Consider the following 12,887-nt stretch of genomic DNA (forward strand, 5'->3'; position numbering starts at 1 on the left):
TATCAAAACTGCTTGTTTGTGGGTTATTAGTTTTTTAATTACCTGAATTTGTGACCTTCTTTTAGCTGCCGCAGCATCACCTTCTGAGCGCTCTCCCAGCACCTCGGTAAGCTGTGACCAAACTTTCTCTGTACCACTGGCTCCCCATGACCACTCTGTATTACAAGCAATGTCTGTATGGGTTTCATAGTGACAACCCATGGGCCGAGATTTGTTCATCATTGTTATCTCTGTATTAACAGCCCTGGATGAGAGAGAAACCTGAGCACTGGAACTTCTGCTTGTTGTAAAGCAAGCTCTAAAATCAGAGCTTGCATCAACAGCCTGGTTAACTGCAAAGTCACTGTGAATGTGTTTCAAGGCTTCACGACACTTTGTCCCTGAGCTCAGAAAGCTGGTATTTCCACAGGAGGATTTATCTCCAACTTCCACTTCAAAAAAGGGATTCTCAGTGGTGAGAATTTCAGCAACTGGAAATTGGGTTTCAACACCCTTTGCAGTGCAGCCAAGACAGCCGTCACCATGTGCACACACCCCCAGTTCTTCAGAGCTGTAGAAGTCAGAGTGACCTGCACATTCATACAACTGCATGGCTGCTGCAGAGGCCCTCTTCACTGGTGACAGGAAAGGACCATCTTGCTTCACTGAGATGCGACAAACATGTCTGTCATTCTTTTCACCACTCAGTGGGATGTCTTTGACTTCTCCATTTTCTACACTGTCACATACAAGTAGACTTGGATAGACTCTTTCTTTTCTCCCACAAGAATGACTTTCCAGCAGGCTTTCACAGACAATGCTATGATACTCTGTCTGCTCTTCCTGATGCTTGCATGTCATGTCATTGGAATCCGGCAGAAACAGAGAATCCTGAAGCTGGTCAGCAAGCTCTGGCATTGCCGATTCAGGGCAGGTCTGGTCACCTGCACCACACTCAGAAGAGCAGCAATCTTCTGACACTTCAATGAGACTGTGTTCCTGTGTGACTCTACCCTTTGGAACTTCATTAAATGGATCTATACACTTTAAAGTTTCAATTCCTGTAGCTTCCCTTTGCTCAGAAAAGTCATGTGAACTATTCTTATCAAAATCTTGCTCATGAGCACTGAGATACTGCAGCTGTGAATCTTCACCTAAACAGCTTTGCCTGCAATCATCACACACTCCGCAGTCACAGTGCATATTGTCACCTCTCCTTCCCAACATACCAGCTTCTTTGCTTTCACCTGCCTGTGCACAGCAAATTCTCATTCTCATTGTATTATACATTTCAATATCTGCATCTAATGATGAACTCAAATAAGGCAAGTTTTCTTCCGACACGTTTAATACTGAAACATTGGCAGAACATGCCTGGACAAAGCCCGACTGGTTAGCTTCTGGTGCAACATCTCTGACGAGCATCCACTCAGCTTCCCCAGTGTAAGAAAACAGCTGGGAGGTCTGATTGAAGCACCTTGGTTTGCTTTCAACATTGCTCTTCTTTTTGAACTCCATGGTACATGCACTTCAGCCTTCCTCCCCAGAATTAATCCACACAACTCACTTAGATGGCAAGCTCTCAGTCACCTCCTTGTCTCTTCCTATCAGTTTCTCACTTTAATAAAAATGAAGAGAAGTTTATGATACCAAACGGCATACAGGAGGACGCTACTGTTTAAAAGTGTATGTTAAATCAATCATATTATTTTCACCTATTGCATGCTACTATAGAAGCTGAAATTATATGATATGTTCTCACAGAAATCCTAACAGCTCCTGGAAGGCTGTTAAGAGAATTTTCCATCCTTGCTTGAGTGATTTCAATTGAGTAAAAGCATTCTCAGAGATCAGTCAATCTTATTTCCCCTACACTCTTGGGCAAAGTTTCCATCCTCTTACCACTGAAGCATTTCATGGCTGAATTATAAGAATTCCCTTTGACACACAGCAATCTATTTCCACGGCAAGCTAGCTTCATGACAGCCCACGAGGTGTTCAGACTCTGAAAGTCAGTGTGTTCATGGGCATGGATTCAGTGACCACAAACTGACCTCACATAATTTCTGATTGTATACTGGCCTGGAAGCACTTCTTGCCACAGAAAGCTTAGAGCTTCTTAATCCATGACCAGTATATTTACTGCAGGGAACACCCTTCAGTCCAGGAGCTATAAAATTGTAATAACTATTTCAATGAGTGAACAGGTGAACTTAGAGCTCTGTTTCTCCTGAAAACTAAAAACCCTTTAGGTGCTGTACAAGGGGGAAATGGAAACACAAACCTTTCAATTCTGGGGAGTCAAGAAGAAATGGTTACCAAGCACAGTACCATAAGAAAACCTCAGAGCCTTTACAACAAGGAAGTCATAAAGGAAAACAAGAAGAGGGATTCTTTTAGCAATGGAGGATGGACAATATACCAAGCTGAAGCAATGTGCTTGCTCTGGACTTGAAACAAATCCAGTTTCATAGTGAACATGAACAAGAGGCAGAAAAAAAGCATGTGGGATTGTAAGACACTCACTGGGAGACTTGTTTCTTATAAATAGTTGTCAATTCTTCTTTGCCTTCCTTCAGAAGCTTGTAATGAAGAGAGGGATACATACAAACATCATTTCTCAGTTAACTATGCTTTCTAAACTACTCAAACATAATAATTTGCTGCTACAGTCACAGGTTACTAACCAAACTATTATTTTATATATAGCACAGCAAATTAGTCACAGCATGTAGACCAGCCCAAAGGCCCATAAACTCTGTTCCACACACTTCAGAAGACACAAGTCACTGATTCATCATCTCCCAGAGGAGATTTCCAGCATGGTGAAACACAGCCTATCAGAATTAGCGAAGGACGCGTGCTGCTAAGGGAGGGTGACAGGAGACTGGAAGCTCAGGTGTCGTTTCTTGGACACTGCTCTGGGCTTAACATGTAAGTCACGCAAGCTCTGTCCTTTCCAGATATAAAGTATGACCCAGGTGTCAAATCTGCACAGGAAGGCTTGCAGAATGGACCCATAAGGGATAACTTCAAGCCCTTCCTCACAGGGAAATATGGCTGGTCTCTCAAATCTGCACTGATTCTCTTCTGCCAAGGATCATCATTAAAATGACACCATTTAAAATCACTTAACAGAAATAATCTCAATTGTTTAACAGAAACAACCACCAACCAAACACCTTAGGATGACTTCATTATGCAATACTAATTTTTGTTTCAAAAAACGTAAGTGTTCTTATTACACTAACTCCACCTTCGCCTCCTAAATTAAGTTTTGAGCAACTTTTATCTGTGAAATTAAAAACCTTGCCCTAACACTACACCACAGCAAATCTCGGATGCCTACGCACAAAATACAACATAGTATTACAGGTAAGTGCTTCCCTCCCCACCACCGTTTTCCTTAAGAATAACTTAAGAACCAAAAATCAAAATAGCTCTACCTATGTCCTAGATAAATAGCAATAACCTTGTTGCTGCCGTTGGAGCAGCTACACACTTAAAAGCCAAGGCAGTTAATAACCGCGTTACAGCACAGCTTCGCGGGGGCCACCGCTGAGCACCGGCGTCGGACGAGTCGCTGGGGGAAGCCCTTAGTTTTCTTGGGTTTTAACTCGCCCCATGGGAATCCACAGGAGGGAACCGCGGCTCCCAGCCCGAGGGAAGCCTAAGCAACCTTCCTGCTGCCCAGACGCAGCCGCTCCTCGCCGCCCTCCCGTAACCGCCCCGACCCCGGCCGTTAACCGCTCCGCCCAACGTCCGCCAGGTGCCGCTCCCTGACCACACCTGCAGCCCATTGGCTGCCGCAGAAGTGCTCCAGCGTGATTGGCTTGTGCGGCACCACCCGCCTGCTGACCGCCTCCCTTCCTATCACCGCTAGGTACTGCCCTGTGGCCTAGGGGGCTTTTGGGTCTTTCATCCGCTCGTTTGTAACACGTGTTCCTAGTTCCTGGTTCTTAGTAAAGCGTGGAAGGCATCCCTTAGCGGCATACAGCCCCATATCATCAATTGTTAGAGCGTTTAGAGTAGAGATAAGCAAAAACCCTCCCAGAACCTTTCATGTAAGCGATCTCTCTCTGGCAACACCCATAACCAGTGCAGGATTAACGTTAACGCTGCCCGGTTTTTGATGAACCGAGTTGCATCCTCTTGTGAGGGAGTCTTCCAGGGGAGGTTGCTACATGAATTCAGCATAAATACTCTTAAATGGATGATTAATCTCATTAGCAATACCATTCAAATTTCTCCTGCTGGGACAGTCACTGTTTCACCCCTCCCACCGTGCAACCTGCTATTAAAAATGCTAAAAAGTGCAGGTATGTCTCACACCATCACTCTTTACACCAGCCCCTGCCTTTATTTTCCAGCGTTGCATGTTTGTGTCTTTGCAGCAATATATTAAAAAGCAAAATGAGCTGTTCGAGCAGTTACCATGCAAAAAAAAAAGTGTATTTTTCAAGAGAACTTTGACCAGTAACATCATCACGACAGACCACTCCATAAAAAACTACCCAAACAAGTGACATTTTTATTGGCGAGTTCTGCTAATGAATTCCTTTTCCACGCTTGTATCTTCTAACAGTTTGATTGAAAAAAAAAAAAAACAACAACCAAACAAACCAACCTCCCCCCCCCCCCCCCCCCCCACCTCCCCCCACCCCAAACAATCCCCAAAACCATTTTGGGTAACATTCCATCTGCAAACAATAAAGTTATTTAACATTTTAAAATAAAACAAAAGGATAACACTTTTAAATACAAGTTCTAGGAAAAAAAACATCTTGGTTTCCCCCAGGAGCTGTTCCTCGCCAGGCTGCTACCACCACGGCTCCACTCTGAAGTCAGCGGGCTGTGTACCGACGCTCTCTTGTTTGGAGCTCAATTAAAAAGGACTGGGGCACATGCTATTGTTACCATTCAAAGCCCTGTTGTTGTACATTCTTCACAGGAGAACATAAAACCTTTTTCAGTAAACCAACCAGTACTTTTTTCCCCTCTTACTCTAAAGCTAAGTCATACTGAAAGTTAAGGGGCTGGAGGGGGGGAAGGAGGAAGGGAAGAAAGTGGCTTCAACATTCAACTACCTTATCACACACAAAGATTTCTACTAAGAGCATACCCAGGTCGAAATACACATCTGACTTCTGTCATGAGGTTAATGCTTATGAGGTGTGAGATGCAATCTACTTTGAAATGATAAACACATCACTTCTTAATGATCCAAGTATAACTTTTAGCCTTTTTGGACCAACACTTAGTTGCTAGGTTGTTTCTCCTGAATCTTGCCAGGAGAGACAATTTTCAGCACTGCCACAAATAAAACGATGACTGGTGACGGTCACACAACTTATCATCAGCTAGTAACATGTTGTATTTAGCACGTTTGTTTGCATTCTGAAAAACCCATTTTTTAGGCCCCAGAGGCTTTGTACACCAGAAATCACTCAAGTCGACCACAGAATATTGCAAACTGGTATCCACAGTGATTTTGAGGTATTCCACAAGAAACCTGGCTCTGCACCTGAATGTTCCTCTCAAAAAGTAAAAATAGGAAACAAACCCAAAGCCCTAGCTGGAGTGGAAATTACATGTAAGAGATTCCTTTCATACCCAGGTTCCGCAACATCTGATCACCAACTTGTTTCCCAAAAGGGACACCAAAAAAAGAAAAAAAACAACAAGCCTTTTCCATCCTTTTCATAGGAATATTAATTTCAGTACTTAATTCCTAAATTCCTAAATTTCAGAAGAGATGAAGAGCAAGGTGTTATGTTCTAGCCAAACCAGAGAAACACATTCAGACACTGTTTTTTGGTTTATTTAATTTGTGAAGGTGCTCTAAGAAGATACCAGCGATCCTCTTATGTTGAAAATAGCAGCAGTTTATACTCTAACCTCCAGTCTGCGAGGAAGAGGCTAGGGAAAGATCTGGACCAGAGAGTCTGAAGACCATGTTAAGAAGAAATGGTCTCCCAGGTCTGGATTTGGCTTGATAGAACTGTATCTATTGAGGCAGTTGGTAATGACAGAAGGTTGCTTCTGCTGAACAGGAGGTGCTGTTTCACAGCATGGCCAGGTTCCTATAGGACTGGTCACCTGCCTTATTCAATAGCTTTTCTGTTAGGGCTGAAGGGGGAAGGACAGCTTTATTCTTCAGGTAACTGCTGTTCTCCTTTGAGTAGTACATTCAGAGTAATTTCCAACAAACCAGAGCTGCAGTGCTAGTTGTGTATAGTAAATTGCCCGCAACGTTATTTATTTGTCATGAAAAGTGGAAAACCTTTATAATGATCTTAGAAGGAAATTTGCTACTTCTGTATCTGTAGAAAAACCATAGGCAGTAATATTTTCTAAAGTGCTTCTTTACATATCAGTTTCTTTAAAACTAGACTTGTACTTTGTAGTGGCACAGTTTCCTAGTAGTTCATGGACCAGTAGATAGTTTCTGATGTAAAAAACCCATTTTATTTAAGCAAATGACACTTGCTTTGACAAAATGCACCAAAGTGAGAGATTTAAGTGCAAAACCCACCATTCCTTAAAACATGGCCTTATGCTGGTTTATTAATGCAACTTTACATCCTTTAAAAGTAGTTTACTTCAACTCCAAGAGCAAGGATTAAATAATACAAATAAAAGTTGAAAATTCAATGAAGCTATTGCCTATTTACCCTGAAATAAAACAGTCTTATGATTCCACTGGTGCAAAAATCCCTCCAAACACCTTTGTTTTATTGGCAAAGTCATTTAAGGTCACTTTTGCTTCCAAGACCATCTTCTTCCATGGTTTCCACTGAAGGAGTTTTGCTTTGTAATGGCTTGTGGTTCCACAGTGATTTGTAAATGAAAAACCTACTATGAATAACTCTACCGTAGTCACTAAATTACAGATACTCTCATGAGAAAGTCCAAAACTTACAGTGGTTTGTTGTTTTCTTTTTTTCCCAAAGTTTCAGCAAGACACAAAATTCCAGTCCAGTTAAAGTGTTTTCTTTGAATGCCATTTTAAATGGCAATAAATGGCTGCTGTGCCTTCTAGATGGAGAACTTAATGCGACGCCCGATGTGCTTCTTACGTAGTAGGGCAGATATTGTACTTCAGATGTACCCAGAGAATGGTATAGAAGGGCTCCCGCAGGCAGGCACAGCCTTTTGGGTCAGCTACTCCTATGTATACAGTGCAGGAGGTTTGAATCTGCTTAGAAAACCACAGCTGGGTGGCACGCAGCAAACGCTGGGGCTGTCTGTTCTCAGAAGGCATGACACAAAGCATCCTGGACAGCATGAGACAGAAGCATCTGCGATGTTGTTTTGATTCTGTCAAGTAGTTCTAGTAGTTTCCAGCAACAGGTGGTGGTTATTGCTGAGACAGTAAAGCACTCCGGTTGGCTTTCATCTTTTCCAAGCGTTTCACTAGATGACCATTGCTGACTTCAAGCTCTTCAGTTTTATCCAATGCTGAACGAAGCTGAAGGAAGCAAGAAGAAAAAAAAAAACAAACAACCTTGTAACTTCCACAATGTTTTCCATTTCCAAAGATAAAGCAAGGTTTGGAGTTACCAGCACTAACTGATCATATTGCTGGAATTTCCTTACAAGACAAGGCAATTAAAAATGCCCATTAGCAGAGGTAAAAGTATACATTGCATAATTGCTTTGAAGGCCAGAGAGATTATTTTCTAAGCATGGTGCCAAGAATCCAAACTATTTCCAGAATGTTAAATAAATGGCTCAGAGTTTGTCTTAACCTCAGAGGCACAGACACACAGAGCTGTCTCTAGGTGACATACCCCTGTTTTGCTGCCCGGCTTTTATGTTTCTGATTCCCAGAAATACAGCCACAGGCATCAATTTGGTGCCTTAGTTTTCCATAAAACCCACCATGGGATAGAGGTAGGTAGAGAAAGGTGAACTGCACAGGGCAATATATATAGGCTGCAGAGCAGGAGGAGTAGCTGCTACTTGGGCAGAACACGAGGTTTGGTACAAGTAAGGTCAAAATTACAGACTGCTTGAAAATGCATAGTTTTAAGAAAGAAGCAGGGATAGAGTCTGTGGACAGACAGATGACAGCAAACAGGCACGAACAGGTTGACAGAGCAAGAAAAACGGGCTCAATGAGAACAATTCATATTGATTTAGCACTCAGGTTTAGACTCTGAAGCTTGGAAGTTTAGACTGTCATTCCTGGTAAGGTGTGGCACTGTGCTTAAATGCTGAAGCACCAAATTAAGTTTACAGCAGAATTTCCAGCTTTCTACTGCTGTCATTTCTGAATCACATGTTCTAAAAGGACCAGTGATTTGTATTTACAAACCCACAACTTGTAACACCCAAAGTAATGAACCTTCAGGTACAATGAAGGACAAGGGCATCAAAGCAGGAGTTCTTTAGGCTGATGAATGTCAAACCATGGAAGCACTCCCAGCTGGCTAGAAGCACATAAACCTAAGCATTTTAAGGCACCTCCTAGATTCAAGTTGTATAACTGTAGTTTACTCCAAAGGACCACCTCTGGTACAAAGCAAGGCAGCAAAACAGGAAGGAAGAGTGAAATGGCAGTGGGAACTCAGAGTTGTGACTATCACTCCAGTTTAAAGTGCTGAAAGCTTGGTTACACACATAGAATGAATAACTAAAGCAATTAAACCAGTCAATGTTTATTCTTTGCTCTGCCAGGCAGTTCCTCCTCAAAAATGCACCAGACAGGTAGGTGCCCCCCACCATGAGGCAGGCTGACTGCTTGCCTGAGACGGTTTGCATTTGGAGTTACCTCTCTCTGTAGTTTGCGTTTCTCTGCTTTCAGTTCATCTTCTACTCTTTCAGCATTTTCAGCAGCAGTTTTGTATCGGGCTACTTGACCCTCCAATCGTATTACCTAAGGTGAAGGCAAATTTTTCTTATTATAAGCTGTGCCAAGAAGTTTCTCAGAGGCTTTATTCTTCCATTAGCAGTTAAGCAATAACCAGACAGATGCTCACTTTTCTCTAATAAAGGCATATTTGGGGGGGGGGGGGATATATACATACACACACATCAAAGAAGCCTGGCTGTGAAACTTACTGCAGACCTTTTACACATATCCATATTTAATATGCTTCCAGCAATAAAAAATACCATCCACTGACTAAATTGAACTTAGGAAGGGAATTGCTGATCTACTCTGGACAAGAACACACAGTTAAAACTGAATGGTCTGGCATAAAATAGATATCTCTATATATATCCAGGAGCCATTTACAAGTGATAGCTAAGCGTAGGAAAATACTCTGAAGTCAGTTTCTGCAAGTGCTTTCATTATAGCTTTGTCTTTGAATGTTTTTCCTTTGGTAAAAAGGAGTAATATATTCAGTACTTCCCTATACATAAATGAAAGCATTTTAGTCTTTATGACTTAAGTGCAGTAGCTCTGATGATGCCCCACTCCTATTTTTTACTTTAAGGGAAAAAAAAAAATCACTGTAATCATAGTTTTTTTTTAACTGTATCATAAAATGCACTTTCCCTTTGCATTCTCACCACTCCTAAACAAACAGAACAAGCCAGAAACTTACATTCTGCTCCAATGCCGTTATTTCTTGCTCAGACTTTGCTAGTTTAAATTTGAGATCACTGATCTGTCTGTTGGCGTCTCCTGAAAGAATCAGAGTTTAACAGAGATGTCAGAACAAGTGTTAACAGTGTCTTAACAAGTCTGCCATAAAATTTCCATGCTACAGGAATCTACTTGGGGCAGTGGTAGAGTAGCAAGTGCTCTCTACCTATGAATTACCCAGAAGAGAAGTGCTATTCTCAGTCTTGCCTGATTCCCTTCTGACCACTCTAAAAGAAGAATTATCTGGGAACTTGCTCTAGCTCTCCTGGGGAACAGAAGGGAGAGTTCCAATGGCAGTCCTGCTCAAGGGAGAATCATTCCCTCACCACTATTAGAGGTGTGTGGCTGACTCCCAGTTTGAAGCTCCTTTAGAACTGAAGGCTTATTTTTACTTGGAGCCATGTAGTTATTGTACAGATATATTTTCTCACTCATGTGCAGGACACAGAAGTTCTCTTAAAAATAAAACACAGCTCACTTTGGAGGTCAATCATGTGCATATCTGTCCCATTTTCCAGAACTTCATCTTCTGACTGGGTGTTTTCCATCTTGCCATTCTTTTGCTTTTCTTCCAGTTGTCCCTTTAATTTTTTAATCTGAAGGACACAAAATAATTACTTATTAAAATCAGTAGGAGAAATGGTGGCTCAGTACTCAAACTCACTCAAATATAAAACAAATACAAGTTTTACATTAAAATGAATCATATTTTGTTGTTGCCAATTCATTTGCTAGAAATGCTTTTGGCAAAGGACTCATCATATTTCAAGCATCAGTACATGTGCATAAATTCAAGACCAAACAAAACAAGTGAAAGAAGACTGTTTTATTAGAAAGGCCATAAAACAGCCTTTAAAAGCCCAAACGGTGTTTGATTTTGTCTTAAGTCTCAAGGGCAAGGACATGGTCCATAAATGAAAGCACAGAGCATCCTACAGAGAAACAGATCAGCAAGTTTTTGGAATAAGCTTTACATCCTCTATAAAGGATCACTGTACCAGCAATAGTGCCTTTAAATTGTTATTTATCCATCTACTGTCATTCCTCCAGCATCTCCTCCCAAAGAGCCCATTATCCACAGATCCAGTAATTAGGAAGGCTTATTCATGAAGATAAAATTTGCTTCTACAATTTTTTTCTCTCGGGCTTTGCCATTCTGGATTATTATTTTCAGAAATAGTCCTGGGAAGGATTGACTTTTAGATGACCAAGGACACCAAATGGGACTGGTTAGCAACACGGTTGTGTCACCATCCCTGGAGATATTTAAAAGATGGGTAGACGTGGTGCTCAGGGACATGGTTTAGCAGTATACTTGGCAGTGCTGGGTTAACAGTTGGACTTGATCTTAAAGGTCTTTTCCAACCTGAACAATTCTGTGATTCTGCAGAGCAGACACACTTTTCTTCCCTGATATCCCGAGTTAACAAGCAGGAGCAGTTTCAGCAGAAGAAGAAAGTGGCAAGCAACACAGCGAGTGCTCAGCAAGAGCACCCCAGCACACATTGCCTTCTGAAAGGCAGTGGCACTGTTGTGCTATACCTTATGTTGGGGATATTTTGATTTTCTTAAACTGTACTACTATTACAGATCTAATAAACTCATAGCATTTCAGGGTCATTACCTGGTCTAGTAAAGATTCTCGTTCATCTAGGAGTCTTTTCAGCCTGTCTGAAAGAGAAAATGGAAAATTCAGTGCTGACTTGATCAAGTCGCACCTTTTGGAGCGCATCTGATACAAGAGCGAACCATCAAGGTTAGTGAAACTGATGATGAGGGTAGTTATGCACGTACCACAAGAAATGAGGCCACAGACAGGGCTGGGAAGGGGCTGCAGCCAGGGGAGGTTATGTCATTCTCACAGAACATGCTTGTCACGGCAGTAGCAGCACCCAGCTGCATGCAAAGAGGCTAATCTTCTACGTTAGGTTAGCATGCAAGAACTCTAGGGTCAAACACAACTGCAACACAAAATCTCACAAATCTTTACAGTTTAACATCATGAAAATACTGTAAGCACCTAGAATCACAGCTAAGCACATCCTCAGCACTTCAAGTCTTCACTTCAAAACAGCATGGCAATGACATTTTATGTTTTCTCCAGTATTATGAGCAGAAAAGCATTTGCCCATTGAAACTTTGTTTCAAACACAGTAGTCTGCAAAACCTTTTCTCTTTAGTCTTTCATAGTCAGTTATCCTGGTCAAAGAGCAAGCAGGTGATGGGCAATTTGGACCAATTGTGCTACAGATCAGTACATGGAGATATGTGACATTTCACTAATAAAATGCACACTACAGAATAAGACAACTGGAAAAAGAACTAGAAAGTAACTAAATCACTTGTTTGTGGTTTGTTTGTTTTCGTCCCTATAAAGTGGTGCAAACTATAAAAACTTTTTAGCAGGTCTTCACAAAATTTTCTTAGCATTAAGACTACTTTACCTTATTTAACCACCTTAGTTTGTTCAGGAACACCTCAAAAGAAGTATACTGGAACATAGCATTCACATTACTTATTACAAGCAGGTATATTGACCTCAGACTGGTCTTACTCCCACAATTTCAATGTGTGTCTTTACTGCAGGTCTATTTAGATTGCCTCCCTTGCCAGCAAGCAGTCACCTGTGCAGAACCTAGAGTGTTGAGAGCTCAACTCCACAGCTGAGGTCTGGCCTGTTGACTAAATGGTTAAAATCCAAAGGTCACTCAAGAAAAAAAGCACATTGTTTTTTTCCCCAGAAATACCCATCCCCATTTGTTGTTAAGTCCTGAACAGGCCAAAGTCTTGTGGTTCCCCTTTTTTTCCCTTTGTTAACATGTGGAGTCAAGGGAATAAGGAGTCTATATGGAATCAAATCATGGGGAAAAACATGAAGTTTTCAAATTAAAGTCCCTCTATATGGCAGACATGTCCAGTCCATTAGCTAGCAACAATGTGATGCCCCTCCAGGGTATACAAGTTCCCATACACAAGCACAGAATAAAACCTTTACCTTGGCTTCTGATGCCATACCCAAACCCACATCTTAGAGTGATATTCTAGTTCAGCAGTTCTATAAATTAATTTTAAATCTCCTCAATCCCATCCTTTTATTTTTTTTAAAGCCATTTGTAACACACCCAACATTGTTGCACCTGAGCACCAATATGGAAAATACAAAATAAACAAAACCAAGCAATCTCATTTTTGTAAGCTATCAAGAGTAACAACAATTTACAAGCATAAACCCCTTCAAATTAATAATTAAAATATCATGTATCTCTATGGGAAGGAAAGGAAGGCTAAGACAGAAATTCTGTAAGAGATG

The 12,887-nt window shown here is 41.4% G+C and overlaps 2 protein-coding genes across 6 annotated transcripts in view; both read right to left on the bottom strand.

The window, feature by feature from the left end:
* LOC137441535 (RNA-binding protein 44-like) overlaps positions 1-3,660 on the bottom strand; it is a 46,088-nt gene extending 42,428 nt beyond the window's left edge. The window contains exons 1-3 of the mRNA XM_068139200.1: positions 3,426-3,660; positions 2,506-2,561; positions 43-1,597 (exon numbers count right to left, since the gene is read on the bottom strand). Coding sequence (XP_067995301.1) covers positions 43-1,497 — 1,455 coding nt within the window. The 5' untranslated portion in view covers positions 1,498-1,597; positions 2,506-2,561; positions 3,426-3,660. The remainder of the gene's footprint in view (positions 1-42; positions 1,598-2,505; positions 2,562-3,425) is intronic.
* A 2,761-nt stretch (positions 3,661-6,421) lies between these two features.
* The window catches only part of LRRFIP1 (LRR binding FLII interacting protein 1), a 121,217-nt gene continuing 114,751 nt past the window's right edge, over positions 6,422-12,887 (bottom strand). For all 5 annotated transcript variants that reach the window (XM_068138041.1, XM_068138040.1, XM_068138039.1 and 2 more), the window contains 5 exons: positions 11,202-11,248; positions 10,056-10,173; positions 9,537-9,616; positions 8,756-8,860; positions 6,422-7,450 (listed from right to left, as the gene is read on the bottom strand). In XM_068138041.1, the coding sequence (XP_067994142.1) occupies positions 7,340-7,450; positions 8,756-8,860; positions 9,537-9,616; positions 10,056-10,173; positions 11,202-11,248 (461 nt within the window). In that variant the 3' untranslated portion in view covers positions 6,422-7,339. The remainder of the gene's footprint in view (positions 7,451-8,755; positions 8,861-9,536; positions 9,617-10,055; positions 10,174-11,201; positions 11,249-12,887) is intronic.

The sequence above is a fragment of the Melanerpes formicivorus genome, unplaced genomic scaffold (genome assembly GCF_026170545.1).
Source record: "Melanerpes formicivorus ecotype bairdi unplaced genomic scaffold, bMelFor1.0.p_v2 SCAF_5, whole genome shotgun sequence".
Lineage (NCBI taxonomy): Eukaryota > Metazoa > Chordata > Aves > Piciformes > Picidae > Melanerpes > Melanerpes formicivorus.